At 39.9% G+C, this 26,977-nt stretch overlaps 2 protein-coding genes across 3 annotated transcripts in view; both read left to right on the top strand.

The window, feature by feature from the left end:
* Positions 1-4,749, top strand: part of susd2 (sushi domain containing 2) — a 35,797-nt gene extending 31,048 nt beyond the window's left edge. Inside the window, exon 14 of the mRNA XM_085367499.1 lies at positions 4,636-4,749. Within this exon, the coding sequence (XP_085223625.1) occupies positions 4,636-4,687 (52 nt within the window). The 3' untranslated portion in view covers positions 4,688-4,749. The remainder of the gene's footprint in view (positions 1-4,635) is intronic.
* Positions 4,750-22,786: 18,037 nt separating this feature from the next.
* The window catches only part of kremen1 (kringle containing transmembrane protein 1), a 61,358-nt gene continuing 57,167 nt past the window's right edge, over positions 22,787-26,977 (top strand). For both annotated transcript variants that reach the window (XM_085367501.1, XM_085367500.1), the window contains exon 1: positions 22,787-23,098. In XM_085367501.1, the coding sequence (XP_085223627.1) occupies positions 23,020-23,098 (79 nt within the window). In that variant the 5' untranslated portion in view covers positions 22,787-23,019. The remainder of the gene's footprint in view (positions 23,099-26,977) is intronic.

The raw sequence follows: 26,977 nt of genomic DNA, 5'->3' as shown, positions 1-26,977 counted from the left end.
CACTGTGAATTAAGACATAACTATTGCCTTGTTTTTGTTTGGTAGGCCTCCAGCCATAGCCACCCATATATCTTTCACTCAGTCTTTGATGAGATTATATGTTTGAAGTTGGAAGTTCTTGTCATCTTGTGCAAACTGGTACATAGCTAGAGGTCCTCTTTCCCTCTCATTTCCTCCCAAGTCACCTTTTTGCTGTGCTAGCAGAGACATACAGATGCAATGAATCCCACCTGCTTATTTGATATTCAGCATGTCCCAGCCTCCTAAACGTTACTCATAAATTTTCTTTCTGATCTGATCAAACCCATATACCCTGCAGAATCATGCAGTCCAGAGAAACAAGAGGCTAATAGTAGTGCTTGCTCCTGGGCATATACAAGCAAATTAAAGGCCTGTTTTATGGCCTCGTAGATTTCATTTGGGCTTTCCCCCACTATAACTATGGCAAGGGAGGGGAAAAAAGATGGATATTGGGAGTCAAGAGCCACCTCCCGCTTCCAGCATCACTTGGGGCAGCGACTTGATGAAACTACTAGGTTTATAAGTCACGAGGGCAGGGAGCGCGCACACCTGCCCTCTCTTCTTGAAGTCTTGATCATAGGAGGCCAGGTGCAAAAAGATATGATGAGTGTCAAAAGGTCTGCAGATGTGAGTCAGGTGATCTCACACATACAGCATGCTGGTACACATACTGCAATTGGAGACCTAAGGTGCATACACACTAGAAAAAAATACAAGTACGCTTTGAAAATTATGCAAACTTAAATTGATTGGTTAGAATTCCTTTTTATTGAAACGAGCGGAATTTTAAATGATGTACAAAATACTGAGCCAAAGTAACTGACCATGGCTTAATTTATCCATCAGTAGAGAGTTTTCTCACTGAAAACAATTAATCACTACAAGTCTCATCCATGGTGGCCTGTTGTTATAGCCAAGCCATAACCCTGTTCTTTACCACACAAACATTAAAAACCACATCACATATCCAGCACGCTCACACTATTAAATTAGTGATTTGAAGTTAAACATTAACAGTCCTATGGGTCTTAGCACTCACCCATGTGGAACTGTCAAAATAGTCAAGTATATGTTATTAAACAACTAATTCTCAAAAAAGCGCAGAAAACTTTTAAGTAAATCAAATTATAAAACTAATAGAAATTAGGTTTAATTAAACATTTAATTTAAGGACAGATTGTTTGTTTTATAGCAAATACTACTAATAATATAAAGTTTTTCCATATACAGTAGCCCAAGTGTGTTGAGACACCTTATACATTCACATGCATGAAAAGTCTCCTACGGACAAGTGCAGACACATCGATTCCTCTTCAACATCTGAAGCATATCAGGATGGAAGTAGCTGGGGTCTTACCGTATTTCAGATCATGTCTGGGTTGTGTGTCTGGAGGAAAGAAGCAGTGAAACTACACAGCTCTGTGTGTGCATGAGGCTATGTGTGTTTGTGTATACAAAGCTCGCAGAGCTCCTGAGCCTCTGTTCCATGTGTCTTAGACCTGCAGGGGTACTTTCCACATCTAGGGTTACTTTGCAGGTTTCAACAGGTTGACTGGCAGCTCACCACAGTAGTAGGAAAGTCATTACACCATATGATGTGAGTCTGTGTTTGTGTGTCTGTGTGTGTGTGTACTGTGATGTCTTCTCCACTTCTGCTTTATGACACATCAAAAAGGTAGAGGGGTGTTTGTCTGAATGTGGAAAAGGGTTCAGAATAGATTTAAGGATTGATGTGGGAAGCACATTTAGAAAAGAGAAGTAAACCGTCTCAACACCAAATTGTAGGAAACTCTGGTGTCTCACTTATGCATCTGAAAATATGACTTAAAAATAGCTCTGAATTTGGGAGGTTTCTTCTCTGCTTCTCATCATGAAATTTTAATCACAATCCAAATGTTGACATATCTAAAATGACTGTCTGTATCCCATTAGGTGCACCTTGCTACTATCTGGCCTTTAAGTCTGACATCATTAGCCGTTTCTGGGTCCAAACTCCTCTTCAGGTCCCAAAGTCAAACGAACACTGCCACATGTCTGAGAGTTACAAACTGTATAAATTCTTTCACCTTTAATAAAATGATCAGTGTGGCTGCTCTACCAGGTGTAACAATGAAGTTTAACATCCAGGCATCCATGAAAACAGAATTTATTCAATTTAACAGAGTTAGAAATTAGCAGGAAGTTAGCTCGCTAGTTTCCACCTCAACATAATATACCACGTTCTGACTGAGAGATTTCTGAAAAATTAAGACGTACAGCTCTGCTATGCTATCACTGCCGGCATAAATGAAGACAAAACTAAACAGCAGTGACGTTTGTAGGGTTACTGAAGTTGGGCTAGCTGGTATATAATGATGTGGTGGCTAGCTACACAGCTGTGTTAGCATAATATAAACACATTAGCACAGTGAAGCTGGAGGATGAATGCTAACTTTTTTCCACTCGATAAAAGTTAGGGACAAATGGAATCGCATGGCAGGATGCTGTAAATGGACCAAACTTCAGTCAGGAGAACAACTGAGATAATCCATCCACAATACGAAGTTAGTCATTAACATACTGCTGCATGGGCTGCGCTGTAGTTACATCGTAAGGTTTTAAAGACTGAGCTTTAAAATGAATAGTGGTAATAAAAACCGAGAGAGGCCGACAGTGATCACTGACTTTTTTAGGGACTTGTTCAGATTAAATATAACAAGATACAAAGCATTAAAACATGTTAAAAACACAGCAGCCTCAATAAATGCAGAGTAGTTTGGATCCAGAAGCATATGTCATCACCGAATTGTGTCAGGACTGCCATATTTTCTGTGGCATAATTAAACAAAGAGTTGGAAACATTTATTTGAGATTTTGCTGTAAATTGACATCATACTATCACACAGTTGGTGCAGATTTGTCAGCTATGCAAATCTCTTGCTCCAGCACATCTCAAAGGTTTGACTGAGGTCAGTTGACCGTGGAAGTCATTTAAGTTCAGTGAACTCACTGTCATGTTTAAGAAACCAGTTTGAGATTATTTCAGCTTGGTTCGTGACATGTTACGTATGATGGAAGCAGCCATTACAAATGTGTCCCTGAAGGGATGGACACAGTCAGGAACAATACTCGGGTAGGCTGTGGCATTTAAACAATGCTCAGCTGGTACTAAGGGTCCCATTATAATTTCTGTGCAGTGCCTCACACATCACACCATAAACCAAAGTTGATGTCAAACTGCTTGTCGCTAGCTCCCAATTTAGAAGGTCTTGCACCCCTGGATTGTGGTAACCCCTGCGTTGTGCAACCACAGCAGGTATACTGGGCCTTAAGAGGCCCGAAGTATGCCAAGAAATGTATGCCAAGGTCTCTCACACCACTACACAACTACTGCTACTAGTGTGAACTATTGATACAAGGCAAGATGGATCCATGCTTTCATGTTTTTCACACAAGCTTTTCACCCTACTGTCTGAATGTTGCAGCAGACCATGCACTTTTCCAATCTTATATTTTCCAGTTTTGGTAAGCCTGTATAAAGTTAAGCCTCAGCTTCCTGTCTTTATCTGACAGCAATGGCACTCGGCGTGGTCTTCTGCTGCTGTAGCCCATCTTCTTTAAAGTTCCAAATGTTGTGCATTCAGAGATGCTCTTCTGCATCCTTGGATTGAAAAGAGTAGTTATTTGAGTTGCTGTTGTCTTTCTGTCATTTTGGAAGCTCCATTGTTCTGATGCTCGGCTTAAATTTCAGCAGGTCTGCATGATTAAACACACTAAGTTGCTGCTGAAAAGATATTTGCAGTTTATCACGTGTACCTAACAAAGTGAAGGGTGAGTGTTTGTGTTCTTTTAGATTACAAAAAAATTGCTCAGATATTGCCAGCGCAGATGCTGAAATAACTTACTGATCTAACCCTGAATAACTACCGAAGTATGAATGATGATCTGTGAATAGGACTTAAAGGATGGGTTACTATTTTATCAGATCTCCCTTAAAACAATACTCATCCACTCAACGTCCACGTTTTTAAAACTAGGTTTAATCTTTCTGTTCTTCAGTAAACAGTTCTTTCGTAATGCCCTTCCAGTCATTGTGGGATCAAATCCAGTCTTTTTAGTACACGTTTCCTTCTTTTCATCAAGTTCAAATGATCCCAATGAGCCCTAAGGTCAAAAACCACCTAATGCTTTACTACTGTAGTTTATGTACCACAGAAGGCATAGTACAGTTTCCTTTCAACATTTATTTCCTTGTTTTATAAAAGCTGCTTAATAAAACACCGTCAATAAGAGCAATAAAATGCTTTTATTATGAGCCGAGTTGAAAATAATGCTTGCCCTGCTGCAAGGTCACCACACAATTTACTCGCAGTTAGTTTTGATTAAACAAGTGTTCTCTATTACTTCTACTACTCCCATGAAGCTGCAGGAGAAACAGTCTGTAGGGCAATGTTTTTCCCCCCACAGTAACTTTGGAAAGATGACAATGATCATCTTTGAAATAACAACACACCCAAAAGGGATTTAGGATGAAAATGTGTGTTTTTCTTGTTTGTTGGTTGCTTTTCAGGTCTCACTGTTTAATTTTGTTTTAGCAGTTTGTTCAGTGACTACCTCTTTTATCTGTATTTCCAGAGAAAGGAAAGACAAACCAATCCAGATGGTGAACCAACAGCAGCCTTGCTAAACTCTCAAAGTCCTTTTGAATTATGGATCAACCATATCAGCAATGGCCACAAATATGTTCAGAGCTGAGCATTTGGAAACCAACACACACAGTTGCACTACAGAATAGGACGGCGCTCTTCTCTTGACCTGTTGACTTTATCAAGAAAACCTCAGGCGTTAGGCTTTCAGTCTGTTGTTTGGCCTCATGTTTTTCTTCTTGTTTAGGTTGGAAAACCTCCAGGTTGTGGTAAATGGTGCATGGGGTGACGATTGAGGGAACTGAAGAAAAGGAAAAATGCCATGATTGTTTTTATATCCCAGTTTTGCATGACTGAACGCCTGATCTTTGCTAGAGAGAGAGAACTGTGTAAATACTACATGGACATATCATCATTACAATCAACACTCCCTTCTCCCGTTCAGTTTAAAATAGGACCAGATGTGTTCAGACTCATGTCAAATGTGAAGTGAACCTGACCAGTTTTTGGTTGAAAAACTTTGAACTCTGTTCAGCCTACGTGTGGGCTCGTAGCCTTCAGTCAAACGAAGGGCTTTGCTGAGTGACTGAGCCAGAGAAATCCGCAAATGTTACATAAAGTTCAACTTTTTGCACTCTGTCAACACTTGCTTTCTGAATCTTTGTGTACACGGAAGACGTTTGCCTTCAATGCTTTAAGAAGCTCTGTGAATTGTGGTTAATGTTTTTGAAATGTTGCCTTTAAACTAAACTAAAACCTTACCATATTTTAACCGTAAACTGAAAATAATGCAAAGAAAGAAGCTTATTTTTATGCCAAATCCTTTAATGTGAACTTCTCCCACTGGAAATCTTTGAACTACATTATATATCTGTATTTGAAAACAATGATCGAGTATCTATAACTCACATAAAAAATCAATAAATCTAATGTTGTCCCATGGTTTTCTAGTTGTTTCTCCTTTATATGTGTACACTACTGTTTAGAGCTCAGAAATAAAAGAATCGTCCATATTCGCCCCAGCAGCATGCCTCATCGGACAGACCGTCATCTCATGTTACCCCACGGTCTTCTCCTCCACTTTGAACCTGACTGGCTTCTCCTTTTCCAAAACAAAGCCCTTTGGGGGGGTAAAAGGAAACACAGTGACAGGGTCCCCTGTGGCTGATCTCTGCGAGTGATAGGTGGGGGTCCAGCTGGGGTAGAAGAAGGGTTTCTGTTGAAGGCTAATTGAAATAACCTGGCCTTCTGCACATGGAAGGCTTTGAAGTTTTTGCTGCATGTGAACGCTGTTTCCCGAATAGCAGTTGTGCAATGATGTATCTATTACTAGCTCCTGCAAACCCTGGCTATTACCGCTCTGCTATCCCTCAAGGACCCTATCGTTTTTCACATAAAGTCACATTAATGTTTCCTAAAAGCATAAATAAGTACACATGTTCCAACTTCCTCGACTTTGTTACCTGGTAACAGGTCCTGATACTCTTACAAAGGTCAAGTAAACCTCCCAGTGTGTCAATGTCTGGGGTCTTTCTGCACTATCAGCTCGGATTTGACTCACTTGCTGTATAATCTCCTAACTGGGTGCAAATTTCCCTCCTTTCATGTGTCAGTCAGTGCTTACAAGAGAGGCAATGGAGCAAGCCTGTTTGCAGAGTCAGATGCTGATTAATTGCGTATGGATGAAAGTAGAGGTTTTTCATCTCAGTGGGGGCCTGTTCTAACCCTCAGTGTTTACAGTCGCTTAACATCTCAATAACCCGCCGTAATTAGTTCAATCATATTCAAACACAAGTAAATGCTAATGCACTCTGTGCAAGCTTGTTGCTTTCACGTGGGACTTTTCCCATTTCTCAGATCTGCTCTACATCCCTAGATTATGAGGAAAGACTTCTGAAGTGGCTTTTGGATGAGGCTTTTGTTTTGGGTGTGCTTTTTGTTTCATGTCAACTGCAGCTTTGCAGGTGTGCTTTGTCCCTTAACTTCTAATGCCTCGTAGCTGAACAGCACCTTCTGATGTTCTCCTAATTTTAAGGCGTACGTTGAAATAAAGATTGATTTTGGGATTAAGGTGTTTGCCCAAACACAGAGTTTTGTCACTGGCAACGTGAACACTTTACGTCGAAAAGAAGATTTTGGAAAAGTCGTCTAATCCTAAGATGGATAAAAACAAAAGCTTTGCTTTTTATATTGCAGTTATACTATATTTTTACATTGTCTTTTTACAAACATGACAAAATCCTAAAACCAACAGGCAATTAACAGACTAATTAAAAATCATCTTACTATCAGTAATTTACTTGCATCTGTATGTAGCACAACCACACAAAAGCTTGAGGTCAATTGGAAAGGCCCGTGATTTTGAAGGAATTATTCTTGTTTTTATGTAATATATTTAATATATTATAATTATAATTATAATAAAAATATATCAGAAATGTTGTAAATGCCAAAACTGTATAATGGGGTCTATAGTTTCAGGCCTCTGTGAAGTAGTTGATTCTCAAATCTAGAGAGTGAAGTCCCAGTTTTGTTTATCAGTTGTGCACCAGTGCCTCCCACTTCTATTGCTATTCTGGTTGGAACCAGTTTGTGCTGTTTTATGGAAGGTGTAGTATACACAGTTGTAAGAAGTCTTTTTTTGGACAGTTTTCCACATGAAATAGCATCCCCTTTTTTGGCCCCCATATGAAGAGTATATACAGTATATCAGCGGTCCCCAACCTTATTTGCGCCACGGACCGGTTTGTGCCCGACAATATTTTCACGGACCGGCCTTTAAGGAGTCGCAGATAAATACAACAAAATAAAACTAGTACCGGTACCAAAAAAAAGACGATTTATTCATAACACACGTGAAAAGACCCAGGAAAACCGAGTTAGTTTGTTACGATAACAAAATAACGCTAAAAACCGATAAAAACCCAGATAACCATACATTTCACTCTCGTTCACTCTCGTCTCTACTCTCGTGGCCCGGTACCAAATGACTCACAGACCGGTACCAGTCCGTGGCCTGGGGGTTGGGGACCGCTGCAGTATATGGCCATCACTATGGCCATCTATGGACAGTAGTTTATGTAAAATCATTAGAATTTTTTTTTCCTAATTATAATTAGAAAACAATATTATTACATGGAAAATTTTGCATTAGATATCACAATGTTCTACTTGAAAACAAAAATGGTGGTTGCTGAAAACAGGCTACTGTGCACCTCAACAGGCTGATTGGTGAGCCACAGCTGAACCCAGCATCTTTGTATATCAGACATTGGCAATTGGCAGTTGGCTGGTTCAGTTTGCACAGTGAGATTCATGTTTACTTCCACATGAAGGCTTCATGTAAAGAAGCCCAAATGCCATCTCGGCAACAGTTTTATAGTCAGATGAGACAAAGATTGAGCTTTTTGGTCGCAAAGACAAGATACATGTTTGGAGGAGTAAGGTGAAGCCTCGACATCTAAGAACAGTGTACCAGCTGTCAAGCAACTGTCTTGCTCTGGTGCTGTTTTGCTGCCAGTGGTAGTGGTAAATTGTACAAAGGATATGAAATAATGAAGGAGTATTACCTCGAAATTCTTCAACTTCACCTCAAATCAGGAGCTAGATGGTTGAAATTTTGACACAATTTGGTGTTCCAGCAGGACAATCATCGCATATAAAATAGGCTGACCATAAACTCCTGGAATAATGGCCTTTTGAAAACCGCTGACGTCAACCCTATTGAAAAGATTTATGCCCTTGAAGAGTGTAAATGTCTGACCAAGACTACAAGTTGACATATTGTTAACCTTGATTTCTTAGGGATGATTTGACAAAGATTTTATACTAAATGCAATTTGTGATGTAAGGCTTGACACTTGCCATAATCCATAGCACGGGGGGAATAGATGAATAATTGCAAATGTTACAGCACTGCAACAAAAAAAGGGTAAACATGATGCATATCAGACATTTTATGCATAAAAGAAACCCATCTTAAAACTATATTTTAATTTTACAAAACCAGAGTACTTTTTTTCCATAAAAATATCCCCAATTTAATGCTTCTCACGAGCTAATTTCTTTGTTATTGAACACTCTGAGTTTTATTTTCAGCTAATTTAGTTTTGGCTTGATGTTCTTTTCCAATTTCCTGTGATTTGCTTCAGTGCTGTGGGTCTAAAGATTCTTAATAAATATCCACAACGTTAATTTACTTGGATCTTAAGCAATTTTACCATCTTATCAGAGCTGTGACTACTAGAATACCAAGAAGATGGAATCCATAGTGAAGCTGACTAAAATAGCCCAAAGCTGAACCCTTAGCTTCTGTATCGACTCAAAGAGATGAGTCTTCAAACTACTCTGGACATTAACACTCAGTATAACTTTATCACTCGTAGCCCAGCTGCTATAACCCCCCACCCCCTAAATCATCTGTCATCAACATCTGAGGCTAAACTTCATCCCCTGAGGCACTATGAGCCACTCAGCAACCAGTGGCCGCTAGGACCCATGGCTCATTTTTCAGTGGAGTCAGTGCTTTTTATAATGGAGCACGTCATTCTCTCAGGCCACAGTAAAGGCAGATACCTCACTTTACTACACCACAGATGAGCGTAGCAGAGCAAAAGAGAACCAGTATGCCCGATCCACCCTTACAGATGTTTGTCGTATGCTATGCCCAGCACAGGAAGCCATTAAACAGCGAATCAATCAACGGGATCTGTGGAAACTGGGGGGGGGGACAAACCTCCATGGAAAGCTTGTGGACGGGCACATTGCCAAGGGAGTGAGATGCACTACGCAGCTTGTACCAAATATAAATTCATTGCAGGCTCTTGGAAACACGTGTTTTCATAAATACGAAAGCTGGGTGGAAGCGATTTCCTGATTTTTGAGGGATTCAAATGCAAAGCGGTGGAAGGCATCAACAAAAGAAAAGTGCGAGGAGAAAATAAATAAAGATTGTTGGTGTTCACTTTCTATTTGCCCAGAGGGGGAAAAAAATCAAAGCTTATTCTCTTGCTAAGAAATCATTTTGGCGCTCATAATCCTCAAACAACATCCCGTTCCGATTTCTCTACTGAAAGAAATAGCAACCATTTTCAAAATAAACTTTTATGCTCAGATGTATTGTTCTCATGAATAAAGATGTACGCCCTGGTATTTCTTCATGGTGTGCAAAGATGCAGTTGTTCTTTGTGCTGCCTGTTTGTTTATGAATAAGTTCAGCCCTTGCAGATATGAATTCGTTTGTCCTGTGACCAACTTCAGTCCTTTCCCTATCTCTATTCACCAAGCATGAAAAGCTGCCTGCACACTTTGTGATTTCTTTCCATCTGTGTTGATTAGATCCTACTTACAGCCACATGGTTTAATGTTGTGTGGTCTACTCAGAACCAAACTGAGAACGACATCAGGTTTGTAGGTTTAGGTTGTTAGTTGTAAAAGAATATTAGTTTATGAGTTTAAATGAGGATTTGTACAATACTATACTTTATCAATCTTTTCTAAGCATAGGCACACTCCAGATGACATCAAATATACAAATGGCTGCTGGACTCGTTGCTTTTCTTGTACCTGGGATCATTCTTCATGACTCTGCCACATGTTTGGGTTCCTTTTCAAGCTGAGTCAGATGATCTGATGGTTTGTGAGATGGATATTCTGCATGCTATGCTTTTCACAGTATATATTCATTCCAGGTTTCTTTTTTTGCCCATTTATATTTCTAAATCTTTGATTTATTGTCACGTGTCACTGGCAGGCATTAAAATACTGGCGTCAGTCCGGGGCAGAACCTCCAAGCTCTAGATATACAGTAATCTGTCAAAGGATAACTTTATCCCTATATGCCCAAGTCCCAGTATGTAAAGCTGAGTCAGTAATTCCCTGACTATAGATTTATGATAGCACCTGTCTGTTAGCACAGATCAAAATGTTTCAAAGTAAACTGTTCCAGCAGGCATGGGAATTCCCATCAAATCCAGCTCCAGAATCCCCCAGATCATCAAGAACTTTGTTCTTGCCATTAGAGATAAAGCTTTGCAATCCTCGCCAACCATTACACTTAATGATCTGCTTAAGTAGCCACGTTACGCCAAACCCAATTCCAAGAAGAAAGACAACTTCAAAAGGCACATATTCCTCCATGCTTGGTTTGTTTTTTCCTCCTTTTTCCTCGTTATCATGCGCTGTGGAACTTGTACGATGAATAGATATGATAAAGAAAGAATTAAAAGTCTGTTTTGTGCATGTGCATGTTTCCCTCTAAGGATTTTTGTGTGTGTCTCTGAGTGGGTGTGCACGTAGTCTGAAACCGTGTGAGTCGTAGTACAGAGACACCACACACATGCACTGGAGATATCTTTCGAATGAAACCATGCCAGTAGAGACGAAGGCAAGCCTGGGCTGGTATCTTTTTTTTTTTTTTTTTTTTTACATTTACTGTCATTAATCAAAAACATCTAAATATTCAGTGCTTCAAGCACAAGTGCTTTTTCACTATCATTTAACCTGGTGCAACCAGCTTGACCGACTTCTATTGAGTCTACTGAGTGCATGAAATGATTCATTCACAATTGTTTATGCTCACTTTCAAGACACTGTCGCACTCTGTTTTGTATCTGTTTAGCCCACATTCAGAGGCCCTGGAGGCAGATTTTGTTTACTGTCTAGGCGCACTTGCTTGTGATGTCTCTGGATGTTCTGCTCTGTTTGTGTCTGGATATACCTGCTTATGGATGTGCGATAAATATCACCAGGGCTTTGAAGGTCCTTTATTTTTCTCTCTGTCTCATTATGAATTCTTATTGCTGTGATTCACTATTTTCTCTCTCTTCCTCAGTGCGTCCAAACTCACAAGGTCAAAGATCTCATAAGTATTCATGTCACTGCTGCACTACTCTAATCTATGTCTATAAACTTTAGGAATTCAGCACTCGCATTTTTTTATTCACACATAACTTTGAGGATTGAAAGAGAATTAATTAAAAACTTTTAACTGCAAAACTAAAAGAATTGTTTAATTAATATATTTTGCTAATCAGCTAATTGTTTCCTTTAAGCAAAAAATGGCAGACTTTGCCTAGTTCCCCTGTTTATCAAATATATTCTTTGTCTCATCAGAACACTATTATTTTGTTTTACTATAGTCTCATGAAATAATAACTTTTTAAATTTTTATTTATTACTTTTTCACTAAAAAGAATAACAAAACACTTATTGCCTATTTTGAATAGAATATTTATCAATGCAATGTCTTAATTTTCTGTGGGGGTTTTTTTGCATTATACACCATATATTCAGCCCTAGATAAAGGTATTCTATATCAAGCTTACCAAACACACCACGTTCTATGTGGCAAATTGTACACTCACCAGAGGCTTTGTTAGTTACACCTTTCGAGGTGTCGAACCCTCTGTTGGCTTTTAAACCATAATAGTATCACAGAGTTCCTGCAGATTTGTTGGCTACGTGTCCAACATACAAATTTCACATTCAACCACATCCTAAAGGTGCTCTATTGAGACCTGGTTACCACTGAGGCCATTTGAGCAGCAATCATTTGAGCTTCGGAACATGTCTCAGTAACCTGCAGTCTTGGGCAGATGAGTAGAGTGTGGACATAAATGGATGGATATGGTCAGCAACAATAGTCAGGTAGTCTGTGGCATTTAAATGATGCTCAGTTGGCACTGAGTGGCTCAAAGTGTGCCAAGAAAATATCCCCCACACAGTTACACCACCACCGCTGATACAACAAACACTGGATCGATGATTTCATGATGGCTGCACCAAATTTTTCACCCTTCCATTTTTTCATGTTGGAACCAAAATCGAGACTTATCAAAGCAGACGATCTTTTCTCGATCTTCTGTTGTCCAGTTTTGGTAAGTCCATGTGATTTGTAATCTAAGTTTCCTCTTCTCAGCTGATAGAAGTGCCACTCAGTGTGGTCTTCTGCTGCTGCAGCCGATCTACTTCAGTGCTCTGATGGTTTGTGCGTTCAAAGATGCTTTTCTGCATACTTTGGTTGTAATGAGTAATTATTTGAGTTACTGTTGCCATCCTGTCAGCTCCAAACAGTATGAGCATCTCTGCCTCTGACATTAAGAAGATAGAAAGCTACCACTTACTAGATATGCTCTCTTACTTTGACCTCCGTAAATCCTAGAGACAGTTCTGCTGCAAATGTCTAACAGATAAACAGTTTCTGAAACACACCAGCATGTCTGGCATCAACAACTATGCATGTTCACAACTACTGAAATCACTTTACTTCCCCATTCTGATGCTGGGTGTAAATGTCTACAAGCCTAAATGCACTAAATTGCTACTGTGTGACTGGCTGATTACATATTGGTGTTAAAGAGCAGTTGAGTAGGTGTACCTAACAAAGTGGCCGGTGAGTCTACGTGTCTCTCTACATAGACTCTGAAGAGAAATTCATTTAAAATGAGCTTTTAAGGAAATGTTTGATATTTTGGGAAATGGGTTTATTTTATTTTTCCCCCTTGTGCTTTAAATTAAAGAGAATTGATTCCACATTTTTTTCCAGTAAATATGTTGCTGGAGCCAGCAGCTGGCTAACTTAGCGCATAGACTGAAGCCAGAAAGGAAACACAGTAAAAAACAAAACAAATGATTAATATGAAAAACCACTGTATTCTGGAGTTTACTGGATGTACTTTATGATCATTTCTTAGAACTTCAAGCAGCAGAACCTCCAAACCTAGTCCTGACTACAACTCAGTTTCACTTTGCAAGCAAGGATTTGACATGCTTTGTGAACTGACTGTTCATGGATTGCATGTAAGAATGTCGTTTCGTTTCAATTTGTGACTACGATGTAATGGGAGACCAACCAAACAACAGCACAACATGGCATATTAACAGTGACCGTGCCGGGGTCGGGTTGGCCTTGTTTATATGCTGAAGCCATAAACCTGTAAACATACATTTGTCTTTGCACTCTGAGACCTGTAACGAGGCTCATGAGTGTTGTCATTGTAGTTATGTGACTCTACAGACCTTTGTTTCTGTTTTCCCATGGCCATAAAGTGTTTAGTCGCGGAATTAAATGTGACGTCAAGACCCTTGCCATCATCCTTTTGTGTAGCTTGTGTAAACGCTGTAGCCATACCATGTTTTGGAACCTCAAAGTGTGTTTCTCAGAAGTTTACATTATGCATATGGTGGACTGTGTTGCCTGGTTTGCATACCCTGCTTAGGTGACATGAAAAACCTATCCATCACAGCATGTTTGCAATTGGCCCTCAATATATGCCACAAAGGTAAACTGCTGGAACTGTTTGTGCTCAAAATGAGGATTTGAATTAATGCTGATTCAGGCCTGGTGACCACTTTTTGAAATCCTTTGAAGAATCTTTCACAAGTCTACAAAGAAACCAGAATTAAAGGGAGTCTGTGTAGACTTTTAGGTTTCACATGAGCAGTCCCAATGATAAATTGTTTTGTTGTTTAGAAGCTAAATTTGAGCTTTAGTGCCATGGCTTTGGACCTGTATGCTCCATAAGTTCTCGAGATAAATAAGAGATACCGCAGATATGCTCAGTTTTCCATTAGCTTCTCTTCCTCTGTGTCTTCCTGTGAATCAGATTTTCTGTCACTGTCAGCCCACAATAAAGATGTATCACAAATGAATGCTCTGATTAGGGACTTTATAGCAGGAAGTCCGGAACAATTCGCCAACGAGCTTCTGGCTCTTTCCCTAGTCTATGATGAGTTGGAGGAATGATGATAATAACAACCGTGATGTCCTTATCTACACTGTTTTTATCATTTATCCTACTCAGTAAGAGTATAACAATTCTCCAAATCCACTGTTTATTTCATACCACTGTCTTTAATTTTGACAGAGGACATAAATAAGAAAAAATTAGCAGGAAAAAAAAAACAGAATTGTTACACCTCTACGAATCTTCATAATCAGGGTTAGGGTTATCTATCTATCTATCTATCTATCTATCTATCTATCTATCTATCTATCTATCTATCTATCTATCTATCTATCTATCTATCTATCTATCTATCTATCTATCTATCTATCTATCTATCTATCTATCTATCTATCTATCTATCTATCTATCTATCTATCTATCTATCTATCTATCTATCTATCTATCTATCTATCTATCTATCTATCTATCTATCTATCTATCTATCTATAAGATACATAGATAGGAGATTGTTTCAGACAGCGAATGAAGTGAACGGCTGTACCAAGGCCCAATTTGAGATAAATAAAGGTTACTTTGAACTATGACTCATGCAAAGACACTCATCAAAATATGGACCTAGAAAGGAGCATTATAGGTTTCTTTTAACTTTGGGACCACGTGTGTTAGATCAGTGATGAGGAGGAAAGACATTAGCAATAATCTTAGAGAATTATAGCACAGTTATTGCTGCACACTAATCTGGAAAGGTTTTTATAGCCATTTCCAAACAATTTGAAGTCCATCATTCAGCAGTGAGAAAGATTAATCATAACATTCAAGATAGTTACCAATTCTCCCAGGAGTGGACGTCCCTACAAATTCACAGAAATGTCAGACCATAAAGTGCTCATAGAAACTGCAAAAGACCCAGAGCTACGGGCCTCACTTAGCATGTTAACTGTTAAAATTCATGACAGTGTAATTAGAAAAATACTGAGCAAGAATGGCTTGTTTGGAAGGGTTGCCAGGAGAAAGCCTCTTGAAGGGTATGGCAGTATGGCTTAGATTTGCAAAGTTGCATCTAAACAAACCACAAGACTTCTGGAACAATTTCCTTTGGACAGACGAGACCACGGAGATATTTGGCTGTAAATGCAAAAAGCCACATTTGGTGGAAACCAAGCAGCATATCAACACAAACTCCTCGTGCCAACTATTAAGCACATACACCTCACATTCAGCAACCGGCGAAAAAACTGAAATAACAACTGGATTTTCCTGAAATCCAAAAAAGAGACTTTTGTTTTTCTCTTTTATGTCTGTGCTTGATTATGGTGATGTGATTTATATGCATGTGTCCTCACAGTGCTTACACATGCTGAATTCTGTCTGTCATGGAGCACTGAGATTCATTACCATCTTTAAAGCTCTTACTGACCACTTTTGTTGCATGTTCAGATTAGGTGGTCTGTTTTTCATGTCCTTGACTCGACCACTGATATATTGTTATTTATAAGGCTGCTTTTGATTTGCCCCCATCTCACTAACGGAGCTACATTCATTAAAAAATGATTGTCATAAAGTAGGTCCCAAGATTAATTCCTACTCTGTCCACCAGTGCATAGAGTATTCTAGAGTCAAATGTGAGGCCATCTGTTTGACAGCTAAACTTTAACCGAAACTGGGTCATGCAACATGACAATGCTCCCAAGCACAGCAGCAAATCTACAACAGAATGGCTGAAAAAGAAAAGGTGAGGCAATGGCCCAGTCAAATTCCAGACCGGCAGGACTGCAAGAGAGCTGTGCATAAACAAATGTCTGCAAACCTCAATTAAACTGAAACAACATTGTAAAGAAGGGAGGGCCAAAATTGACTTCAAGTTATTGCTGCTAAATGTGGATCTACAAGCTGGTTAATCATGAGGCGTACTTAATTTTTTATACACTGCATCTGTGTTTCGCACAGAGTAACATATCAAGTATTGTTGTTCGTCTCAGCGTGTATTTACCTAATTTTAACACTTAGTAAGGCCCAGATAATTTTTTATTGTTTCCTGATGTACAAAACCTTAGAAATAAAACTAAATTGAATTGAATTGAATTGACAGAGAGTGTAGCTCATTTTTATACAGCAATAAGGTAATTTTATGTTTGAGTTTACAACTCATTCTGATAGCCACCAGAAACCAAAACTTTGGTTTGTTTATGCTTTAAATTAAAAAATCTGCTTTCATTGGTTCAGTTTTAGTGTGTTAATCCAATAATAAACAAAACAATGTTTTAGAGGATTGTTTTTTTGGTTTGTCTAACTCATAGATTTTCATTTATGTCTGTTGTACTTTAATAGGCTGTATGTAATACAAATTTGTGGCTTGGTAGAGCTCTACTCTCAGCAATTAAAAATATTTTTACTGTTTTTTTAAAGAATTATTTTTCTGCTGTTTCTCTGCACCACTGCTGTTGTTGCCACCCTTTCCCCAGTAAATTGTCTTGCATCACCAAATAAATCCATCACTTTTTATGGGATTTCCGAAAAAAGAAATGATCACTTATGCAGGAACCAGGGTCTGGTTTACAAGAGTTGAAATGCTTTAGGTTTGGTTTTTGGTTTGGTTATAAAAGTTTTTGAGGCCTCCAATGTGTTTGGCCAGTGAGCCTGATAGACAAGGTGCAAGAAACATGAATGATGTGCATTCATTGTGCCTAAAAAATGAGTCCTGGGTTGCAGCGTCACCAGGTCATTTTGTTTTTGTGCTCGGAGTTTATCCACTGAGGGAGGGGCAGCCTCCCTGAGCAAAACAAGTGGCCTGGTCTGATGAGTTTCCATTTCGCTGCAACATTTGCATGATGGGATCCAAATTTAGTATAAACAACATGAAAGCATTGATATATCCTGCTTTGCATCAACAGTTTAGGCTGCTGGTGACGTAATCATGTGGAGAATATTTTGAACTCCATAGTACCAAATGAGTATTGTTTAACCAGCAAAGTCTTTTATTACCACAGTGTACTCGTACTGTGATGGTGGCTAACATCATGTCACCTACCTCAAACTAGTTTTTTGAACATGATAATGAGTTCACTGTACTCAAATGGCAACAGTCAAAAGTTCTCAGTCCAAACAAGTGCCTTTGTCATGTGGTGGAACAGGAAATTCACATTGTGGATATGCAGGCAAAAAAATCTGCAACAACTGCTGCAACGTGCTGTCATGTTGGAATGGACCAAAATGTCAGAGGAACGTTTCCAGCACTGTGTTGAATCTATGCCATGAAGAATTAAGGCAGTTCTGAAGGCAAAAGGGGGTCCAACCCAGTTCTAGCAATGTGTACCTAATGTAGTGGCTGATTGTTTGTGGTTGAGTTGGCTGAGGAGCTCAGGAGGTAAAACAGGTGATCTGTTAATTGGAAGCTTTGTATTTCAGTAGCTTGCTGTGCTGGTCTGTGTGCCAAAGTATTCTTGGGTGAAATGATGAACCCCAAGTTGCCCTCAGATGCAGACAGAAAAGAACTTAGGCATAAAAAATGCTTTTATGAATGTGTGAATGAGTTGAAAGTTGAAAAGTGCTATATAAGAATGAGTCTATTAACCCAAATTATATATGTAAAATGAAATAAATGAATATAATTTAATTTGTATGTTATGTTATAGAAACCTGTTCCGTCTTTCTTTCTCTGCTTCTATGACTGTTTCTTCTTCTCCTCTTTTTGTCTCTCTTTTAAAGCAGATATAGCTGAAAGATGTTACAATAAACATTCCAGAGGGTGTCACCCACCCGGAGACTAATTAGAGACCTGGGAGGCTGAGCAAGATGGATGACTGCTGTGTGTGTCAGTGAAGAGAGGCGGAGGAGGAGGGGCCGTGCTGCTACAGCGGCTGATGGTTATATGCAGGTGGCTGGATATAAACAGTGGCTTTTATCTTGGCTTTGAACACGGGTAAGCTCAGGGGCCTGTACAGGTGTGTACGCAGGGCATGAGAGTTGAGAGAAGATGGTGGTTGGGGAGTCGTTACTGGTTCAGAAAAGGCCAGAAGCAGTCATTTGTCAAAGAGAGCCCACTTTGGCGGATCTTTGCTGGGGTCATAGAGTGTCACAGTAATGTGTGTTGTGTTGTGTGTGTGCAACCACTAATGATGTGGATCATATAGACACTGATGTGGCCATGTGGGGAGGGGGGAGGGGGGGTGTTGGCCAGGTCGCACAGACTTCAAACAACAACCAGATGCTTTGGTTGAGTAATCGCATTGACTCACTGTGTCCCCCATAGGACTAGACAAAAGGAGTTGTGCGTCAATGTGTGTGCCAGGGTGTTTTGTTTTTAATTAGTGTAATGAGCCAGGCGATGGCAGAGATTATTTTGGCACTGAGGAGAATGATCCCGACAGCAAACAGTGACTCAGTGTTGATGTCAAAGAGGGAGAAAAAATATCTTTCTTCTTGTCACGTTGCAGCCAAAAAGAAAAAAAAACGGAGGAGTTTTTGTTCATAAGGGTGCGAGACGCACGTCCCAGTTCTCCTTAATTTTAGCCTCAGAAGTGTTGCCTGTCCCTGCTGGGATGTGCTAGTTTTTAAGATTAATCCATCAAATTACATTCGAGTTTTCTTTCTTAGGAGATAGCTTTAGTTATGGATATACAGATAGTTCAGGTATTCTTGTGATTTTTCTGGCGTGGGTGTTGAAAAAAGTCCTATTGCAACAATAATGTGTGATCCAAGCAATAATAATATAAATCACTCTCGTTAGTGTCCCCTTTAACCATTTTCAACTTTCCCGGATCATTTTTATACCTGATAATTCCTTTTAGTGATAGTCTTGATTATTTTGGTAATAGCCTCATCTGATCATCTTTAAATGTTCTCAACACCCAAGAAACAATCCAAAGATACAATACAGACCAGTGATTTTGTTATTACTAATGTGATTGGTTGAATTACAATTATGGTAATCAAAACAATCCATCCATTCGCTTATCAGAGTCGCAGGGGTGCTGGAGCCTATCCCAGTCGTCTTAGGGCGAGAGGCGGGGTAGACTGTGGACAGGTCGCCAGTCTGGCGCAGGGCTAACACATAGACAACCATTCGCACCCACACCTATGGGCAATTTAGAGTTTCCAATTAACTGCATGTTTTTGGACTGTGGGAGGAAGCCAGAGTACCCGGGGAGAACCCACGCAAACACGGGGAGAACATGCAAACTCCACACATCTGATGGTGGAATTGAACTCAGGACCTTCTTGCTGTGAGGCAACAGTGCTAACCACAATGACACCGTGCTGCTCACTATCTCAAGAAATCGGAACATCAAACTTTAGGTAGCAGCAGAAATGTCAGAACCAGCAAACTCTGTATGGGCCATTTGTGACCCAGGGGCTCTATATAATATGGTTCTCTGAAATGCCAAGAGCAAAAGCCTAGATGGAGAAATAATATTCAGCTACAAAAGAAAGAAATGTGACATTAAGATTCAGGGCTAGGCACTCGTGTTTACCCAAGAGAGAACAAGGACATGACATAGTCTTGGCCCCGAATTTGTGAATTCAAAGCATCTTGGCCAACTTCTTATTCAGCTATGCATAACTTCGCATTGGCAGGCAGGTCAGGGATGCTGAAGTACTTTCTAATACATCTCAGTGGATTATTCTTGCTGTGACCTCCAGCCCCCATCCTGTATAACTCAACAGTCAGGACACATAGCAGGGTGAGGGGCTCTGCTGCAGCCACCCATGCTAAAAATCCATACACGTGATACTGGAAGAAACGTACTTAAAGGAAAACAATCAGAATTCCTAAAGGGCAAAATGCCAAAAATATGGATGATAACTAAATAAATAAGTGTGAATGAGATGTGTGGAAGTGCCAGCTTATTTCTGAAGACGGCAAAAAGGGAGAACAGAATTACAGTAACTCCAGCAGACCACAAGGAATGTGGCCGGGCAGCATGTACAGACAAGCCCAGCACGCAATCAGACATACGGACTCACATGCACGCACACACACACACACACAGATACAAAGAAGACAAAGGAAGCCTTGCTACTTAAACTGCACAGCATCTCAGACTGATAGCGCCAATTCACATTCATTTTCACATGGACAGGATGTTTTCTTTTATCCCACTGGCACAAAATCTGTTTGTGTGAGGATAAACACATAACACACCATATTTAAAATAATAAACACAATTTTGTTCACATAATTGCAGAAAAAACTGTTTATGGCCTCACTGGCATTCCAAAGAAATTGCCATCTGATATTATCTAAGCCCTAAATTGTAAATAAATACTATCTGGCTGAACTGACAGCACAAAAACAGCCGTCATGTCTTTAAGGACATTTGGAGTAATAATAACAATAAAAGCCAGAGGAAGATTTTAGTGAACCTGGTCATGTGTTTTAGTTAAGAAAATGAGGCTAGGTTGGAAATGTAAATCCATATAGAGTCTAACAAATCTGAACTTCTCAAGCAAGAGGAGATAGAGAGAAACAGAAACTGCATAACGACAATTTCAGGGCAGCAGTAAGTTCATGAACGGTTGGATGATGCAACAATTTAAAGGAAATAAACAGATGAATAGTTCCAAAGAAGAAAAAATGTGTTTTTTAAGGCTTAAGTGAGAGTCCTGGCATTACCCCAGTTGAAATGGTGTGGTCAGAAGAGGGCTGTTCAGTCTAGACATCCAACAAATCTTAATGAACTGTAACAGTTTCACGAGGAATGGTCCAAACTTCCTCCTCAGAAACTGCTATAGCAAATTCTAAATGGAGGCTGGTGCTGATAAAGGCTCTACAGGTTTGAAGGGTATTGAAAAGCTACAAACTTTTCTGTCCTACAATGTTAACCCCTTTCACATTTTGCTTCTCAAGACATTCAAAATCGGTGGTTATGGATGAACACAATAGTACATTAATTAGTCAGAAGATAGCTACACATTTTATTAATTGACTGGAATAATTAAGACTATAGAGTAAGTATAAAGTAGCAGACGTGTACAGTACTTGAGTTCGACTGCCACAGGTGAATATTTTAGGTTTAGGTTTAGATATAATATTCCTTAAATATGTCAGACTAAAAGCTGGCTGTTCTACAGTAATGCAATTCAAACAAACAAACAAAAAAGTCACAGTCATAGCAAACGTCCAACGTAGTTAAATTCTAAGAACTTCCTTTCTCCTAAACAGTCCCAGTCTTTGAATTTAAAACAAGTTAAGCTTTTACCAGCAAGCATCTCAAGGCCACACAGTCGCATTTGTCCAAAGGGCACACGTCATGCTAGATTACTTTCCCAGAACACCCCTTCTCAACCCAGTCTTTTTTGGCCAAATAAATGTTGAGCTTTCCCACCCCCCTTTCAGCATGGCGGAATCATACTACTTTTAGTCTAACGGGCTGCTGTTTGGGCTTGAAAGCGTGTTCTCAGTGCTTCATGGTGATTGCTGTTAAACACGTGAGGGTGCTGTTTCTCACGAGGTCAGACTGACTGACTGTAATGTAATAATAAAGGGCCGAGAAGTGCTCACAGTGGGCTTGTACACTCAGTGCACCTGTTTCTATTAGTGAATAGGGCTGGACAAGCTTCGGTGGAGATATGCAAAAGAGGAACCGTAGAATTAGGATCTGACTTTCCGATTTTAGATTGTGATAGTTGTGTTTTCTTTACGAACAATTAAAGGTTTTCACATGAACAATAAATAAAGCAAAACGCAGATAAATATATAAATAAATGTAGGCCTTAAATGTTTTGTGATTTGTTAAGTTTTTTTGATCAGAAATCCCGCCAAAAAAAGTAATTTCTTCCAAGAAATACTTAACAAGTAGTTTCCCCAGCTTCATTCCTCCAGTTAATCTCGTTTGTGTTAAGATGTGAGACTATACTAAACTATGGCTTTACTCACTTTTCATCTTTTCCACACTTTTGACCATATTTTCTTATATTAGAAGGATGTTTGGCCTCTCCTTGTCTTTTGTTTAACACAGTGCATGAGAGGGCATGGTTTCCAAACACAGTGGACCATTAGTTATATTTAGACTCATCATAAAAACAGACAAAATAATATTTCAGAATGTTTATAATGTGTTTCTTATAGTCTTATAGCATGTTTTCCATTAACTGCCCTGCTTTATGGTAGTATTGAGCCCCAGCTGTGTCGCTACTCTGCCCGTGTTGACCTAAAACATGCTTCATTGTCGTTGTGATTGTATTGGATACTGATTTATTATATTGTTTTAGTTTAGCTGTAATATTAAACTTGGTTTGCGGTCAGTTGTGATTATTATGCTTTGATGTGATTTGATTTTTAACTTTGCGGACCTGCTGTTCATTGCACCACAGAGACCACCTTTAAAACCCCATCGCGCCACCCTCTCTCCCTCCCTCCTCCTCTTTTCTTTCTGCTGCTTTCCCAGTGCTGCAGGTTGAATCCATTGCCCCTATTTCCTGTCACATGGGTTGGAAATAGGATCCCTGTTTTCTACTATCTGGTCTCGTCGTAGTGGTGTCAGTGTAGTAGTAGCTGTAGGACCTGCCTTGAAGTTCAGGGACTTTTTAACACCGGCCAAAGCGCGACTCCTGCACAGACACAGACAGACAAGCAGCAAGTCAGACAGCCAGTCAGTCAGTCGGTCCAGCAGCCTGCCGCTCTGCGCACCCGTCCGTCAGGCTGCACTTCACCTGAGAGCGAATTCAGACTCTTTAATCACACGATGGATTCCTGGACCGTCACCTCTGCTCTGCTTCTCGCTGGCTTTATTTCTTCCGCGGCTTTTAATGATTTCGACACCGGTAAGTCAAACTTTTCTCTTCGCCTTTTCCTTGCAACGGGTTTGCGTCTCCAAAGTTCCTCTTTAGCGCGACGCACAAGCGCTTCTCTTCTTTAAAGAGAAAAAACAAACAAACAGCACAACTCGCACTAAAAAGTGCAGCAGTCCTAAATATGCTCATGATACTCTTGGTATTTGTTTCGCTATCCCACATCTTGCAGTTAGCAGTAACTTCATTCATAGTTAATCGCCTTGGTAAAAATCCCACTACGGCATTGTTTCCCAAACGGCATGAGGTATTTAATTGAGAGGTTTACAGTTTCCCTCCGAGCAGCCAAAGCTCACAGGGAAATTGTTTTGATTTTTCGGCTGCAGGGAGGAGAGTGGTGCTCTGGAGTGAAGTGTCTGGTCTGACGATCAGGCGTCACTTCCACACGTACTAAGATAAACACTTGTGCTCCTAACTGTAAGGTGTCCGGGACACATTCGTACCATGACGTTTACGGACCACAGGTCGCCTTTATTATATTGTTTTACAGACATTGTTTTAATGTAATCAGGGAAACGGCGAGTTTCCCTGATTACATTAAAATAAGACAAACCTGCAGCTGCCTCACAATCCACTTTCCAACACATCCGGCTCTATTTTTATTTACCTCTTCTACATCAGCCCCTCAAAGTTCAACGGATACATTTGAACTGATTGCATTTTCAGCTTTTCTTGCAGAAATAAAACATTTTTCATTCCCAACATCATATCGCCAGAGGAGGCCTGCTGGCTGTTTAATTGAACCGTGCAAATACGGGTTCTCCCCGGAATGAACTTGAAACCGTCCGCTAAGTCATCTGATATCACCCGTTTAATTTGCCATCAAGTTCAGATTAATACGCAAAGGGTACGCTTGCGTCTATCTGCTGCACTTCAAAGTAACAGCCGGATCCCCAGTGAGAGCCGCCTGCTCTGAGACTATTTTGTTTGAATGTGAATATCTAATAATGATGACCGCACTAACCAGCTTCTCCTTGCTGTAATTTGTGCCGCGTTTCATGTCGAAGCAGCAAATCCTCATGCTTTCCTTTTTAATTTTTTTGTCTCTTAATTATACCCTTGGATTTCAAATTAGAGGGTCCACCATCTGGGCTAGTGCGTAAGTACTCCCATGTGTACCTATGTATTAACAAAGTATTTAAAGCAATGGTATTCCCCCTCATAACACAGGGGAGAAGAAAAGGCCAAGTTTATGTTTAGTTTGTCAGCTGTGCCATATTTACTGTAAAGTAAAACAATAATTTAATGTCTCTACAAGAAGTCAGTCTCTTGTTGTAAATGATAGAATTGACTTAGGCTGTCTTTGCTGGTTGAAGGTTAAATACCCTCAATTTGACTGGACTGTGAGGCCAAACTGAATGTTAAAGCCAGCAGCACCTAAAGCCCTTCTATGTCTTTCAAAGTAATGAGAGCTGAGGAAGATGGGCTCTGTGGCGCAGGCAGAGCTGAATTGCACTGAACGGTTCCATTCAGTGTTTGGATATCTGGATGAAAAGAATCAAGTGAACATCTGTAATGTTATTAAGCAACAAATCAGGGTAACATGGGCAAATATGAATTTTTCAGCACAGCGGCATTTTCCTTTACCCGCTGAAGTTATTACCTGCAGCAGCTTATTAATGTCGTCCAGAAAGCCAGCTGCTGCTGCTGCTGCTGCTGCTGCCGCCTTTGTGAGACAGCACCTTAAACAGTTACACTTGAAATGCTTTCTCTGTCCTTGTGGACTGCAGCTTTGGATCAAGCAGAAGTGTATTAGCATCAAAGTGTTCTTCATCTCCTGCTCAGTGGTAATCACGCACTTGGTGCTGTGCACACATGCAAACATGCACCTAAGTGCAAATGTATCTAAGGGTTAGAGATGGCATGATGGTTGTAGCGGTGGAGCAGTTAAGTACCATTATGCAACATATAATATGACAGTGTGCTCTTCTTCCATACAGCACACTTAACACTCCCACTATAGAGTGATAGTTAACCACAGACCCTTATCTTTATAAAGAAGCTTTATAAAAGAAACTCATTTAGACTCCCACATGCTGTTGTGCCCGACTGCATCCTGCTGTTGTTTTCTTGGCAGCTGCTTACAAATGTACACACAAGTAGAAGCTGAAGTCTGTCAGAACTGTCAAGATGAAGTGTAATTGAGTTGGTCTATAAGCCAGTAATGATCTAGCTCATGGCATTGTTGTCTTAAACAAGCTCAAGTTGGTGAATCATGGCAGATTTATGATCTTCATGTTTCTGGTAACCAGGACTGTCTCTACTAGTAGGTGGAAGACAGGTGGCCACTGGTGAAACTTAAAGTCTTTTGTTTATGTAACGAGTTCACACAATTCACACAGTTTTTTAATTAATTTTCAAGTATTGACATTACAGTAAGGTGGTTTCCCTATTAAAATCTGGGTGTGTGAGTCCTTTTTTGTCTCAGTACATGCTGGTGTAGCTCATAGGTCAGTTTGATCAGAAGATCATTACCACTCTCACATCTGTCTATGAGGCGTCAGTGTGTGGTTGATGAACTTAGTTTGTAAGACTGAACACAAATGTAACAAAATTGTATAACACAGCAGCTTTACAGTTCACTAATTATTTACATTTTTGTTATTTCTCTTCAGAAATTGAAGCATAAAAAGAAAACTTCATGTCTTTGTTGATACACTTGTTTTGGGCCATGGCCAGTAGTTTTCTGGAGTTTTTGTTAAAACTGTTTTAAGAGGCCTGTATGGCTGTGCATTAAATACTACAGTCATGCATTTTGCTTTTTATTGGAATAAACAATGACTATGTGGAATGCTTATTAGCTTGCTTTATGGATAATGGCAGCCATCTTTTATCTCCTTTGGACAGAGTCAGTCAACCCGTTGCCGAAGACAAGGGATGTGTGTATGGGTATGTGTTAGATTTAACAGATCCATCCATCCTTCCATTGACCTCATATAACCCCAGTTCACCACTTCACTCTCAGACTGATGGTTTAGCTGTAGTCCTACAATATTTAAAAGTAGAATGGGAGGCAGAGCCTTCAGCTTTCAGGCCCCTCTTCTGTGGGAGGTACACACGCTCTCTATTTTTATGATTTGGCTTCAAACTTTCCTTTTTGGCAAAGCATAAAGTTAAGGCTGTATCAGGTGACCCTGAATTCTCCTTTAGTTATGCTGCAGGAGGGCTAGGCTGCTGGGAGTTGAAGAGGGAAGAGAGTGAAGTGTGCTTCTTCTTCACTCACTATGTTTTTATGCACAACTTGCATTTAATTATCAGTTATTATTAATTGCTTGCTATCTTCCACAGCATGCCTTTTTTCCTGTCTTCCTCCCCTCACTTCCAACTGGTCATAGGAGAAGGCCTTCTCTCCCCAAGCCCCCAAGCCTGCTCTGCCAGGGGTTTCTTCCTGTTAAAAGGGATTTTTTCTTTCCCACTGTCACCAAGTGCTTGCTCTTAGGGGGGCATCACATTGTTGGGGTTTTCTCTGTACTATTGTAGGTCTTTACCTTTCAATATAAAGCAATTTGAGGAAACTGTTATTATGATTTGGCGCTATTGAATTGAATTGAATTGAATTGAATTGAATCATTCCTTCCATCCTTCCTTCCTTCCTTCCTTCCTTCCTTCCTTCCTTCCTTCCTTCCTTAAACACTTATCTTACTTTTATTAGGGTCACCATGTACTGGAATCTCAGCTATCATTAGGCCAGATGGAGAATATACCCAGTAGAGTTCTCCAGTCCATCGTCGCGCTAACATAGAGATACACATAGCCACACACTCTCCCACTCACATGCAGAGAAAGTTGTAAATCACCAATTATCCTAAACTGCCTTTGAATGATGCGAGGAAACCGAAGCATCTGGAGGAA

This window comes from Diplotaxodon limnothrissa, linkage group LG12 (assembly GCF_057381915.1).
Source record: "Diplotaxodon limnothrissa isolate DT_005_m linkage group LG12, D_limnothrissa_male_GT1.1, whole genome shotgun sequence".
NCBI classification, from domain to species: domain Eukaryota; kingdom Metazoa; phylum Chordata; class Actinopteri; order Cichliformes; family Cichlidae; genus Diplotaxodon; species Diplotaxodon limnothrissa.
The sequence above is the reverse complement of the archived record's forward strand: the minus strand, read 5'-3'. Positions and strand labels throughout refer to the sequence as shown.